The following is a 13927-nucleotide window of genomic DNA, read 5'->3' as shown; positions in this document are numbered from 1 at the left end:
CGGCATTACACAACACTGACTCACACTGCAGCATAACAACACTGACTCACACTGCGACATTACACAACACTGACACACACTCCAGAATAACACAACACTGACTCACACTGCAGCATAACACAACACTGACTCACACTGCAGCATTACACAACACTGACTCACACTGCAGCATAACAACACTTACTGCAGCATAACACAACACTGATTCACACTGCAGCATAACACAACACTCACTGCAGCATTACACAACACTGATTCACACTGCAGCATTACACAACACTGACTCACACTGCAGCATAACACAACACTCACTGCAGCATAACACAACACTGATTCACACTGCAGCATTATACAACACTGACTCACTTAAACAGGACTGAAAGTTGTGGAGCAGTTTTTTAGTGGCCGCTTTCAGTGATGTTCCGGGTTAGACTTGGTCCTGAAAACCCATGCTGGTCATTAGAGGTGCCTTAATGGATCTTGCTGACAGTGTGAATCATTGCTCACAGTATCATGGTGGTCCGGCTCAGTGACTTGGTTGATTGCCTGGCAACATACCCCGACATTGTGGATTGTAATGTTAATCACTGAATTGTCTGGTCCAGACTATATCATTTACAGGCTGATATCATATAGCTGGAATATTTCTACCACACACACATCACAGTGCAAGGGTTTGATATTACAGCCTTCATTACAGTTATGTAAGTTACCATGTGGACTAATCCTTATTATATTTCTGTTGAGACTCAAGCCCAATGTTCTATGTTATCAGCCCACTTGACAATGACGAGTCCCCACAACAGGCCTTGCATTGAAAGCTTGAGGGAGCCAGATCAGTAGAATAAGGTGGTTGCTGATGGAGTTCAAGGTCACACTGGTGTATTGTAGCCATGGCAATGAGTGATTTGTGCACCGGTTCATGATCCTGGTGGAAGAGCACACCTTTTCTCAGCTTCCAACGTCTCTTAGTCTTATTTTATCCATAATGGCCTCAAACTGTCAAAGGTGCGGGATAATATGTACCGTTTATTGCCTGGCCTGATAGAAGAAAGTCCGCCATGATGACACCCTCAGCATCCCAGAACATGGTTGTAATGTCAAATGCTTCCACAGTTTTGACTGTTGATTTGGCTCAGGCTGGAAGTGGTGAACCCATGTTTCATCCACTCACACATCGCTGCAAAAACCTTTCTGGATCAGCATAACGCAGAGCTAGATTATCAGAAGATACGTACAGCCTGGTTCGTCAATGATCACCTGGCAGAAGCTTTGGAACCCAACGAGCTGATACTTTCTTCATTACAAAAGTCACTGTGATAATGGAAGGTATTCTCTTTTGGGAAATGCCTATTGAACTAGCAATATAAACCTAAAGCGGGACACATAAAACCACATGTACCCCTTGTGTTACTGCTACAACTTATAAGGTCCACCACAAAATAGTTCATAGTTATGTGCGGCTTAGAACTTATCAATAAACCTTCATGCTGAAGCTATCGGGGAAAACCTCAAAATTTGGATCAGAGGAATTAAGTACATTTTGGCCTTCTTCGGTGACAGTTGACAATATCGATGACTAAGCAAGCATAGAGACAATGATCTACTGAGACGGTCGTCCGGTTCTTCTAAAATACAGATATGAATGAAAGCAGTTTACACTTCGTGTAATGTAATCCTGTCATCTAGGTTAGGTGAAACCTGTTAATCTGGATGATACTGTGTTCAAAAAGGAGTTAAAGACACTTTTCTTCTGTAATTTGATATTAATGTTTCCAAGAAATAAGAACACAAACAATGCAAGTGTTTAGTTACAAGAATGTAGCCATATTTCAACAACTTCTTAATACACCAACAGATGGATACTAGTCCCAACATTGAAATACATATCAATACTATGATATTTTTAATTTTCTCAAGAATTTCAGATTCATGTTGGAACCAAGAAGTCATATATATACATGTATCTTCGTTAAGTTAGTACATGTTAGTAAACCAATGAAGATCCAGGTTAGAATTGGTCTTCCTATGCTTATTGTAAGAGGCGACTAACGTGATCGGGTGGTCAACCTCGCTGACATGGCTGATGCATCTGATTGTATCCCAATTGCGTGTTTTGATGCTCATGATGTCAATCACTTGATTATTTTCAGACCGCTGTCATATAGATAGAATATTGCTCAGTGTGGCGTTCAACAAGAAAAAAAAATGAACAAACAAAAACAGGTAAATATTTGATGCAGAATCTAAACATTTCATGTAAAACTCAAATGCCAAAGAATATGTTTTGTACATTTTATTAACATAACATTACTGTTTGATATCTGGTCCACATGACACTCGTTACATTGTCAAACGTTTCTGCTACATGAATGGTGGCAACAGGTAACGTTGCAGAAAGTATGATCTTCATGTCTTTCAAAGACATAAGAACTGTCTACACATAAGAATCCAAAAAGTGAAAACAGTTTTGGTAAGCAATTCATTTTCCACAATATAAACCTTTCTTTCCCAAACTCAAATTTTATAACACAATAGGCTCCTTGATATATCCTCTATCACATGCTGACTTGTACAGTTGAGATTTTGGAACATTGTCCTGCATATGCTGTGATTCAGGCTGATGTTATATAACACATGAGGGATGAAAGTCTACAAAATGAGGGTGACGGTCTTCACACACAGCTAGGTCTTCATTGGTTCACTGCCATCAGGGTTTTTGCCTTTCTTCTCTAGTTCAGCCCTGGAACAAACATAATAATTCAGTAACAAAATAGTTATAACAGTGTCTAAAATAACTGCCTGCCCGCGGCTGATAACTTATCTATCAGGCTGCGTGAAGTTTTCCTCCACCTGTCAACTGCCTGGCAGATAATTTAATGACTACTTACGTATTCAGTTTACTGGTAGATTCTCAAGTAATTGTTTGCATTATTTCAACTGAATCAAGACACGAATTGTATTTTATTTTTCTCGTACTGTCATCGGCGATCCATTATTGTCGGTGGATGAAGGGAAGTAACTCTAACTTTTGTATGCAACACTGATTTCTTTTAAATTCTTTGATATCTTCAGCAGTAGAAACTAACATTTTTAGTTCACTAGTCCTTATAATGATAAACATATAGCTAAACACTTAAAAATGGCATACCTCTACGAGTCCTTATGATACCTAACTATTGGGCAGTTTGGCAAGGACTAAACATGGTCTAAGGCTTCTCCACACATACAGACAACACCTGACAATAATTAGAGGATATATTCACAAAAGTGGACTGCATGTGATGACTGGTGGATAAAGGAATGGAGAAGTACCTGAGTTGTTTTGAGAAATCATCCTCAATGTTGTCATCATCCCAGTTGTCTTCCCACACTTTCACATCTTCTGGGTCTTCATCCACAGCATCCCAGTCTGCAAGTTATTACCATTAATAATCAATAATTTGATACTGACTGATCAATCATCAATGAAACTGGTACTTATATTTTAATAGTTATAGTATTTGATTAGCATGATTAGGTAGCATACATTTTATATTACAATATCTTATGATGAAGAATAGGCCCATTTCTGCCAGCGTTCACTTTATCAAGCACCCAACTTTCACAGCATATGCTTTTCAGCACAGATTGTTTTTGTTATTTGGAGGTAAGTGATTCATGGAAGAGACTGGTATGTAGATTAAAAAAAATATTGTATTTCATGCTTTGTAGTCAATTTGAGACGTGGAAGTGTTCTGTAAACCCTACAGTGCAGATTGGCAGAAATTTCTAATGAGGCATCATTAGGCCCCTCGTACTGACATTTACATGATTGAGAAAATAAATGATATTTAACAGACGATGAAGGGATGAGCATATTGAGGGAATGTAACTGCAGCTATATTCAACATTGATCCTGGAAGTATTCATGTCTCATGTTTATGGCCATGTCATGTCTGTTGGCTAGCGAATGTTAGGAGGGCCATTCAACATTCCATTCAGATTCATCTGTTCCGTCAACAGGACAGACCTAATATTTGTTTCTAAAATTACCCCTGAATTAACATTTCATTACAAATATCGAAGTCATTTACATGGCATTCCCTTTTGTTGAAGTATTTAATGAAACCATGTAAACATAGCTTTCAGCTCCTCAATTGCAATAAACAGATAGGCCCAGACAATATGAAATTGAATGAGTAACGTCATAGTCTGTCGCCACATGGTGATTACGGGTAACTTTTGTGTATTATAACCTGATAGCCAGGGCCAAAAGTATATAGATATATTGTCGTTGTGTGAACTTTTGTCCTGGTAATCACCTTCAGCTGGAAACTCCTCAAATTCGTCGTCTTCTTCCAAAAGACCTAAATCAGGCTTCTTTTGTGGTTCGGCCGCCATGATGAAATGAATTTCTAGCTTAAAAGACGGACAATTCCGAATAGGAACGATGCAAATGCTTGAAGCGCTCGTTATATCCAACTACAAAACCCGCGTCTGCACAAAGACAAACTGTCGATGATTGATTTCTTTACATAGTTTTACAGAGGCAGAAAGACAATGAAGTAAAATCACAATTCCTATATCCAATTCATAATTCAGCGCCAAACCTCACGTGGGGACCAATCTTTGCTGCAGGTTACAATGCATTGTTTCACCGGTGAATCATATCAAAGACATATCCCGTGTTATGGCTTTTCGGACGTTTAAGAAACACTTGTAATTTTCTCGTTAATCACAAGAACAACTGTAAAACATCTTACTCACTTAAAGACGTCTTTATCTTTCAAATAGGTCATCATATGATTATAATATATTTACAACGTTTGTGTGACGGTTCAACCCTTGTTATAGCGCCGGTAATCGCGATAAACATGGCCATCCGAAAACGTATGATGTCCGAAAACCTATGACCCGACGATATTTACATTGTATATACGTCTTTGATCATATAGAATATAATTTCAAAAATAAAAAAGTCACAGGTTATTGCGATGGTTTTTTTTCAAAATTTATAGTGCTGAATGCTAAATGGAGATCACCACGTAGTGCTTTATGTATGACTCAAGTACTGTTCAAAGCGGCATAAAACCCAACTCACTCACAAATCACCAGTAACGAATGGGCCTGGAAACCATATGTGTGAATTGCACCGGAACAAAAATATGGCTTTTATTGGCATAATAAAATATTATCACGTTATTTGCAATTCAACAAAATTAATCTGAGGGTGGTCCTCAACATGATTTCGATTTCCATCGTTTAATATAATTTAGTCTTCGCAAAAAAATAAGTTGTGTGCATCATTCTAATTTCTGTTTCGTTATGTTAGAAGGAATCAGCATTCTCCTGGATACCATGTTCAGGTAGTGTTTATCTAATAAACAAAGTACATGCATATTTAGTTTAATCAGAGACCATATAATAGATGGTCTCTGGTTTAATGCTCAAACTGCTTTATTTCGTTGATTTCAAATGATAAGTATCTTTACTTGCCTACGGTTTCATAAGGATTTTACTGACCCTACGATTGTCTGGAATATGTTTCAACACTTTGCTCCGATAATAATTGTAAATGAAATCATATTTAGTGCTACATTCATCAGAAAACCCAATTTTGTCGGGAAGTTGCATATTGTTGGTTTGGTCTCGGTACATTAATCCGGATTTAGATGCAATACATTCTCTCCGAAAGCGGAGAGTCCTTTCAAGTTATCTCCCTTTGTTGTTTCGTCGAGCTGTGTTCAATGAGCGGAATGTTTACAGCTGGTTATTGGTTTAAAAACATTGTGTCAGCCAGTGTTTGTCAAAGTTTGATGAGGTAAAAACACAAACTTATAATTACGCATCATTTTCACGTCGTCTCATTTACACACTGCCGGTGTGTTTACGGTTACCAACGGGTCACTGTGTATTGTCATTTGTTCTTGCAGAATAAAGTTCATGATAGAAAACTTGCCATCGCCATGGCCTGTGAGGAAGAGCAGTCTTATGCTGACGTCCTGAGGCGAGCATCATGTCCAGTTGTATTCTCTGGACTGATAAACCATTGGTCCTCCCTTCACTGGACGCCATCTCATCTCGCCCAGGTGCTGCAGGGAAAGACCTACAGGTGCAAAGTTGCACCTAGGAAAAGCACAGGTGTTGAGATCATGGCCTTTGTATCTGTTTGTACTTTTAATTTCATATGCATTATGGTATCAGTATAGAATGACACATGCTTCTGTGTCAACATGCAGCTGCCTGGCCAAGTCTGCCAATTTTTGAGAAAAAATAGCTACTACTATTTATAGCCAAAAATGGCATCATATATCTAGAGAGGGCTAAGGCTAAAGCACATCAAAACAGGACCAAAATTACCTAGTACAAACAGGATATCTATCTATCTATCTATCTATCTATCTATCTATCTATCTATATATATATATATATATACACTATTTGCTATGTATTTGAAAAAAAGCCCACTCTTTTACATTCACCATACCTTTATTCAACATAGACACATTTTTCCAATATTTATTTTCGATTTTTATTTATGTTTTATCTATTTTACAAATTAAAATATTATTGGAACTTCATTGTGAAGTTTCAACCCATGTTTATAAAATGAACAGGTCGCGGGTGCTATTTGTTGTTTTCTCCAGTCTGGTGCTGTTTGCATTTGATGTCGTTTTAGCTGGAACCTTCTACAGTTTCATGTGAGCTGCATTTGAAGACATCATAACTGAGTTATATTGAGAATTTCAATTGCAATTACAAAAAGAGTGCCACATGACATGTGCATACATGTGTACCTCAACAAAATTACACTTATGATCCATTTTAGAAAAGGTGTGGGAGACTGACTGTGTTCACATAGAGGCATCTCTGGCAGACTTCGCTGACTGGACAGCTGGGAAAACAAGGGGAGGTAACCCCCTCTGCCATGTCTCACTCGAGGACTTCTCCTGCTATGTGGACTACAAGTACATGTCTGACATGTTTGAGGACTGCAGTGACTTGTTGAAGGTAATTAACATGCTAACACATAGAAAAGGTGTTTCTAAAAAAATAATGTGAATTTGAAATGTTCAGCGTGAAGCATTATCCAAACATAATACTTGTATTGATGCTGTCCAGCAAAGGAAACCATACCATACCATACCATACCATACCATACCATACCATACCATACCATACCATACCATAGTAGCATGGAAATTAATTTTTATTAGCACCTGTTTGCAAAACAGATCTGCTACAGAGTTGCAAACTGCCTAATATTAAAAGTGGTTTTCTTAAAAGAAATGTCTCTAGTTTATATCGAACCCAGCAATGCAATACAATAGAACATTTGCATCTGCTAGCCCCTATCACTTTCAAAACTACATGGAGTACTGTTTTTCCTATTGTCCAAGGATGATGTTACTTTTGCCAGTTTATGACTATCAGGTCCTATCCCAGAAGAATATTATTCTTGTTTATTTATCTTCCAGTCCGCGGACTGGTCAGTGTTTGGTCTGAGTGGACGTGATGGAAAGGACAGCACCATCTGGATAGGAAGTGGGGGAGCCTCTACACCATGCCACTATGACACATACGGCTACAACCTGGTGGCACAGATCCATGGCAGGTAGGTGTGCCACACAGATCCATGGCAGGTAGGTGTGCCACACAGATCCATGGCAGCTAGGTGTGCCACACAGATCCATGGCAGGTAGGTGTGTCACACAGATCCATGGCAGGTAGGTGTGCCACAAAGATCCATGGCAGGTAGGTGTGCCACACAGATCCATGGCAGGTAGGTGTGCCACACAGATCCATGGCAGGTAGGTGTGTCACACAGATCCATGGTAGCTAGGTGTGCCACACAGATCCATGGCAGGTAGAAAGCCATGCTGTCATTCTTTATAGATGCTCAATGAATGTATCAAGATGTCGATACTGACTGGGTTGGTGTATAGAGTCCGCTGAAGATAACTTATCATATGTGTCTGATTTGTACGTAATACAGGGTATTCTAACCAGGATCTTCACGGGTCGGTATGAGTTGCGGATGGGAAATTGAGGTTATAAGCTGTGGATGGTGAGTTTAGGATGGTGAGTTGAGGATCGTGAGTGGAGTCTAATGTGGGCTGTATTTGGTTCCAGAAAGAGATGGCATCTGTTCCCACCCTCCTCCACAGAGGCTCTGTATCCAACACGTCTGCCCTATGAAGAGTCTAGTGTCTTCAGCGAGGTGAATGTTGGACAGCCTGATCTCAGTAAACATCCCCTGTTCAAGGTATTCAGCATCCACCACACAAATCATAAAATATTGTGCTTCTTGTTACACACCAGCTAAATGAAGTGATCAAGTTAGTTGATCATAGTACAATACAAGGGTCATTCGAAAAGTTTGCTGCATCATAGATATTGCTATACGTAATGTGAGGTCACAACACGTGTATGAAGACATAACCCAAAGTTAGACTCGTAACTGAATCTGATTTTGGTGACTGGAGAATCTCAGTGGTGAGAGAGTCTGCAGAGAAAGAGAAAACTGAGCCATGTTTAAGTAAGAAACAAAATAAAAGAATTGGTTCTCAGACAAAGGGTTTTGAAACTATAGTGTGCGTGGGCGGTTTTTTTTTTCTTCTAGTTGTTCAAACTAGTATGTAACCAAATAGACAGTTGTGTGTCCAAATATAATGAACAACAAAAGTTCCTGTGACACCAATTTTTTAGTGTATTTTTCAAACAAGTAAAGTTTGGTTTTCAATATTGTAGTACATGTGTGGAATCAAGTCACAAACACGCAACTGCTACAGAAAAGCATGCATTCCATGCAAACATTGACTTTTATGCAAGCCCCATGCATTTCACTACCCAAGAATGGGTATAAAAACATGTTCGTTTACGGGATTCCATATGCATTGTTTAGCATCGTGCTGACAACAACCACTCAGAAAAACAACAAAATAACGCAATTATTCAACATTTCAAAATGCCACGCCTGTCCGAAAATGAGAGTCTGCGAACCATTGGTATGCTTGAAGCAGGAGCGTTGCAACTGCAAGACAATTTAACGTCCACAGAAACACCATTTGGTGTTTGTGGCAACGTTGGCAACAGACGAATGCAGTCAGAGACCATCCTCGGAGTGGCAGGTCATAGCTGCCAGGACCGGCTGCTAATGAATTCAAATCAGAGATTGGCCTGGATTTTTATCCTGGATTAGTTAACACTACACCTATGTTTGTGGATCTGGATACGTTTTCAAAATTTAGAATTGGCAGATCAATGAACAAGAGAAAGAGTGTCCGAGACTTTCTCCTCCCTTCCAGGAGAGCCAAGCTGTGGTGGTGACGCTGGAGCCAGGCCAGGTGCTGTATGTGCCCCGCCACTGGTGGCACTACGTGGAGTGTCTGCACACCGCCATCAGCATCAACACCTGGGTGGACGTGGTAAGTTTGTCACAAGCTTGCCGTAAGAGGCGACTATGCTTGTCGTAAGAGGCCACATTGCTTGTCGTAAGAGGCGACCATGCTTTTAGTAAGTGGTGACTATGCTTGTCGTAAGAGGCGACATTGCTTGTCATAAGAGGCGACCATGCTTTTAGTAAGTGGTGACTATGCTTGTCGTAAGAGGCGACTATGCTTGTCGTAAGAGGCGACCATGCTTTTAGTAAGTGGCGACTATGCTAGTCGTAAGAGGCGACTATACTTGTTGTAAGAGGCGACAATGCTTGTAAGAGGCATCCATGATTGTCGTAAGTGGCGACATTGCTTGTGGTAAGAGGCGACATTGCTTGTGGTAAGAAGCAACCATGCTTCTTGTAAGAGGTGACAATAATGGTCATAGTAACAGGCGAGCATGCTTGTCATAAGAGGCGAGCATGCTTGTCGTAAGAGGCGACCATGCTTGTCATAAGAGGTGACAATGCTTGCTGTAAGAGGCAACCATGCTTGAAGTAAGTGGCAACCATGCTTGTCGTAAGAGGTGACCATGCTTGTCATAAGAGGCGACCATGCTTATCGTAAGAGGCAACCATGCTTGTTGTAAGTGGCAACCATGCTTGTCGTAAGAGGTGACCATGCTTGTCATAAGAGGCGACCATGCTTATCGTAAGAGGCAACCATGCTTGTTGTAAGTGGCAACCATGCTTGTTGTAAGAGGTGACTATGCTTGTCATAAGAGGCGACCATGCTTGTCGTAAGAGGTGACATTGCTTGTCGTAAGAGGCAACTATGCTTGTCGTAAGAGGCGACCATGCTTGTCATAAGAGGCGACCATGCTTTTAGGAAGAGGCGACAATGCTTGTCGTAAGAGGCGACTATGCATGTCGTAAGAGGCGACCATGCTTGTCATAGGCGACCATGCTTGTCATAAGAGGCAACCTTGCTTGTCATAAGAGGCGACTCATGGGATCAGGTGGTCAGACTTTGCTGATGCGTTGATCAACATCTGGGTGGACATGGTAACACATGGTAACAAAGTATTAAGGACAACATGTCATGAAATGTAGAGAAGTTAATACTATTGCTGTAAGCATACAGAAAGTGTACATGTTCAGAACCTCTTACTGGAGGCACAGAGCTCATCTTTTCTAGCCAAATGATGATGAAAGTCGCCTGAGCGAGTCTGTGACCCGAGCCACCATTTCGTGTCTTGTCAACAGTGACGTGGGAGCCTATCTGGAACACTGGATTAACCCTGGCGAGGTGAGCTCACAATCATTGTGTAACACAAAACCTTGATCACATCTCTGGAGCCTGTGAAGTTAAAACTTTGCAAAGATGATTCCAGTTATGGTGTCTTCAACAAATGCGTCAGATTTCTTGTCTGATTTTAAACATTGCGGTCAGTTTCAATATTGAACATTGTCCATGTTAGCCTATGTTTATGTCCTCATCCATTGTTTGTCCATCTGTCAGTTTTATTGTCAGCACCGAAATTTTAAATCTGTTCTTCTCATCACAATGCAAGATCTGCTGAATGTCACATATCCCATTGTGTGTATGTTTTTTACTTATATTTATCAAAAACGACTTTGAAAACAATAACTCTCTGTCTAAAGGTGAGCTGCTGTACCTGTTTAATTATGTTTGTGATTCCAGCAATGGTTTCTCTCAGAACTGCTCACAATATTCTGAGGCGCGTGAAGATCCGGGGTAGAACAGGTCTTCAGCAACCCATGTTTTCCATAAAAGACGACTTTGCTTGTCGTAAGAGGCGACTAACGTGATCAGGTGGTCAGGCTCGATGACTTGGTTGATGCATGTCATCGATCCCAATTGCGTGGATCGATGCTCATGTTGTCAATCACTGGATTGTCTTGTCCTTGTCTGATTACTTACAGACCGCTGTCATATAGCTGGAATATTGCTGAGTGCAGCGTTAAAAAACATACAAACAAACAAACATTATTCGGAATAAATTTTAGACATGAAACCTTTTTATGATCACCTTTATGATCTGATGCAAATTTTCTACAACAATTCAGGTGAGCTACAGAGCCTTGTCTCTCTATACATGTGGTCTTGGTTTGACAGAAGGTAATAATACAGTGATATGAATGTTTTGTTCACAGCAAATAATGCCGATGGATGTTAACCTGACATATGTGGAACGATGCCTCCACTCACAAGCAGACAGGTCTGTTATTGACAACCTGGAAGCCAATGGGATTGCTTCTGAAGACAATTTGCAGAAATTCCTGCAGCATTTCAAGACAAAACAGTTTGATATGGTACATGCACCATGGCACATCCCTGGTGGGGCCTCTATAGTGAAGATGAGGCAGCACAACAGGGACACCTGCCTTCACGACCAGGCCAGGGTTAGAGACCTGAAGAGACACAAAATGTCTGTTAATCAGTCAGAGGTTGAGATGAATAACCTTAAAAGAAAAAAAACAAATGAGAAATGTATAGATGAAATACCTGGTGTTGTTCATAAGGAAAATATAGATGATAGAAGCCTGGATGACTGGAAGAAGGCTAGACTTGCTTCAGGGCCTCTGTGTGAATGTAAGGACAGTGTTCAATCAACATGTGGTATATTTGCCTTACAGACCAGTTGTTTTGACACGTATTTCAACCTTGTGCATGAATCAAGGACCAAGGTGATAGATAGTGTGGGTGGCTTGGAGGTAGGAGACATTCAGGACATGGTTGGGATAGGGGATGAGGACACTGTAAGCCTTTTGATGGGACATCAATCAGAGGGTGACACCAGTGCATCTGTGCGTGCCACACACCAGACAGAGGGTGACACCACTGCTTCTGTGCGTGCCACACACCAGACAGAGGGTGACACCAGTGCGTCTTTGTCTGCCACACACCAGACAGAGGGTGACGCCAGTGCGTCTTTGTCTGCCACACACCAGACAGAGGTTGACACCAGTGCGTCTGTGCAGGACTCAGCAGAAACCCAAGAGTCAGAATCAGTGGATCATGAAACAGTGGATCATGAAACAGTGGATCTTTCAACTATGAAAGAAATCTTCTTTAGGAGTCTTCTTCATCCGAGAGTGATGAAGGCATTTGAAGAAGAACTTACTAAAAATTATAAGTCACTGATGAAATAAAGTCAGTTCTACTCTGCTCAAGGTGCTTTGTTTTGTTTTTTAGTCATCTACATTACTTCTATATGGTGGATACCTGTAATAATCGGATGGTCAGACTTGGTTGATGCATGTCATTGTATCCCAATTATGTAGATTGATACTCATGATGTCAATCACTGAATGGTCTGGTCCAAACTCGACTATTTACAGACCCCCCTCGTCTAGTTGGAATATTGCTAAGTGCAGCGTTAAACAACAAACAAACAAACAAACAAACAAACCTCATGTTCCTGGATTCGCACACTGTAAGAGATGTACATTACTAAAAGCCATCTGAAACATATTCACTCACTTTCAACAGTATTCCAGTTAAATCACAGGGTGTCAGCTTAATGTGGGAGGAAAGTGATGCAGGTCTCAGAAGTTTCCACGACCGGGGGTATGGTGTTGACAAACTTAGATAATTACTTAGTAATAGTGGCGAACCGGGATTCCAATCCACAACCATAGATTTCTGGCGTGCCCAAGGGACGCAACTCTGCGCTGCATCCATGCCCCCTCAGAGTCTGTGTACTGTGTGTGAGTGGAGTGTAAATTCCACGCTAAATAGCGGCATGGTATCTCAGTTGGCTAGTTATATATATATATATATATATACTACTCAAAAGAAGTTAAAGAACACCCAATTCTTCCATATTACTATATTTATTCTGTCATGACATGTTGGGTAGCCTAGTGGTTAAAGCGTTCGCTCGTCGCACAGAAGACCTGGGTTCGATTCCCGACATGGGTACAATGTGTGAAGCCCATTTCTGGTATCCCCCGCCGTGATATTGCTGGAATATTTCTAAAAGCGGCATAAACCACACTCACTCAATTATTGCATGTCATTAACTATAGTAATATGAAAGAATCGATGTTCTTATACTTCTTCTGAGTAATATATACAAGTGATATAATCTTGAATGCCACGTTAAACCCATTTCACCTTACAAACGTTATTTTTAATGTTACAGTCATATGGTATAATGGTAGTAAAACACTTTATCATCGCTATAGCTTAACATGGTCGATAACGTTTAGTTTAAACTCACTGCTACTCTATAACAAAACTAGCGGACTTATCCCTTTGCAAAACTGTATAAGTATAGGAGAAACCATTTCTCCTCGGGATTACCAGCGATTGTAAACCCTGACATGAGGTAAGTCACTGAATGTCAGGGTCTACAATCGCTGGTAATCCCGAGGAGAAATGGTTTGTTCAACTTATAAACCGACTCATCGCATAGACAACGTTTTTAATTAAATAACTGTACTAAAAACTCTCAAATGTATACCCTGTATCGGAGATGAAATATCGCCTGCAGTCGTTAACTCGGTTCAATGAAACCGGTGACCTCAGCACGTGGGTTT

General features: G+C 40.5%; 2 protein-coding genes across 2 annotated transcripts; one reads left to right on the top strand and one right to left on the bottom strand.

Annotated features, from left to right (window-relative positions):
• Positions 1-2281: 2281 nt before the first annotated feature.
• Positions 2282-4442, bottom strand: LOC124127135 (26S proteasome complex subunit SEM1-like). Its single transcript, XM_046490588.2, has 3 exons — positions 4305-4442; positions 3316-3412; positions 2282-2743 (listed from the first exon to the last, which is right to left on the bottom strand). The coding sequence occupies exons 1-3, from the start codon at positions 4381-4383 to the stop codon at positions 2686-2688; spliced, it is 234 nt and encodes a 77-aa protein (XP_046346544.1). The 5' UTR covers positions 4384-4442; the 3' UTR covers positions 2282-2685.
• Positions 4443-5677: 1235 nt separating this feature from the next.
• Positions 5678-12551, top strand: LOC124127131 (HSPB1-associated protein 1-like). The gene is made up of 8 exons (XM_048382501.1): positions 5678-5803; positions 5916-6123; positions 6812-6993; positions 7461-7597; positions 8116-8248; positions 9291-9410; positions 10557-10667; positions 11537-12551. The coding sequence occupies exons 2-8, from the start codon at positions 5949-5951 to the stop codon at positions 12533-12535; spliced, it is 1857 nt and encodes a 618-aa protein (XP_048238458.1). The 5' UTR covers positions 5678-5803; positions 5916-5948; the 3' UTR covers positions 12536-12551.
• The last annotated feature ends 1376 nt before the right edge of the window (positions 12552-13927 follow it).

Source organism: Haliotis rufescens, unplaced genomic scaffold (assembly GCF_023055435.1).
Source record: "Haliotis rufescens isolate VD_foot unplaced genomic scaffold, xgHalRufe1.0.p SCAF_4, whole genome shotgun sequence".
Taxonomy (NCBI): domain Eukaryota; kingdom Metazoa; phylum Mollusca; class Gastropoda; order Lepetellida; family Haliotidae; genus Haliotis; species Haliotis rufescens.
The sequence above is the reverse complement of the archived record's forward strand: the minus strand, read 5'-3'. Positions and strand labels throughout refer to the sequence as shown.

What these genes read in the sequence shown, in the direction of transcription:
- LOC124127135 (XM_046490588.2), bottom strand. Translation starts at nt 4,383, where the DNA reads ATGGCGGCCGAACCACAAAAGAAGCCTGATTTAGGTCTTTTGGAAGAA. An exon ending in TGAGGAGTTTCCAGCTGAAG is followed by an intron (nt 3,413 to 4,304) that starts GTGATTACCAGG and finishes AATAACTTGCAG; the next exon opens with ACTGGGATGCTGTGGATGAA. An exon ending in GATTTCTCAAAACAACTCAG is followed by an intron (nt 2,744 to 3,315) that starts GTACTTCTCCAT and finishes TGTTTGTTCCAG; the next exon opens with GGCTGAACTAGAGAAGAAAG.
- LOC124127131 (XM_048382501.1), top strand. Translation starts at nt 5,949, where the DNA reads ATGGCCTGTGAGGAAGAGCAGTCTTATGCTGACGTCCTGAGGCGAGCA. An exon ending in TCAACACCTGGGTGGACGTG is followed by an intron (nt 9,411 to 10,556) that starts GTAAGTTTGTCA and finishes CATCTTTTCTAG; the next exon opens with CCAAATGATGATGAAAGTCG. An exon ending in ACTGGATTAACCCTGGCGAG is followed by an intron (nt 10,668 to 11,536) that starts GTGAGCTCACAA and finishes TTTTGTTCACAG; the next exon opens with CAAATAATGCCGATGGATGT.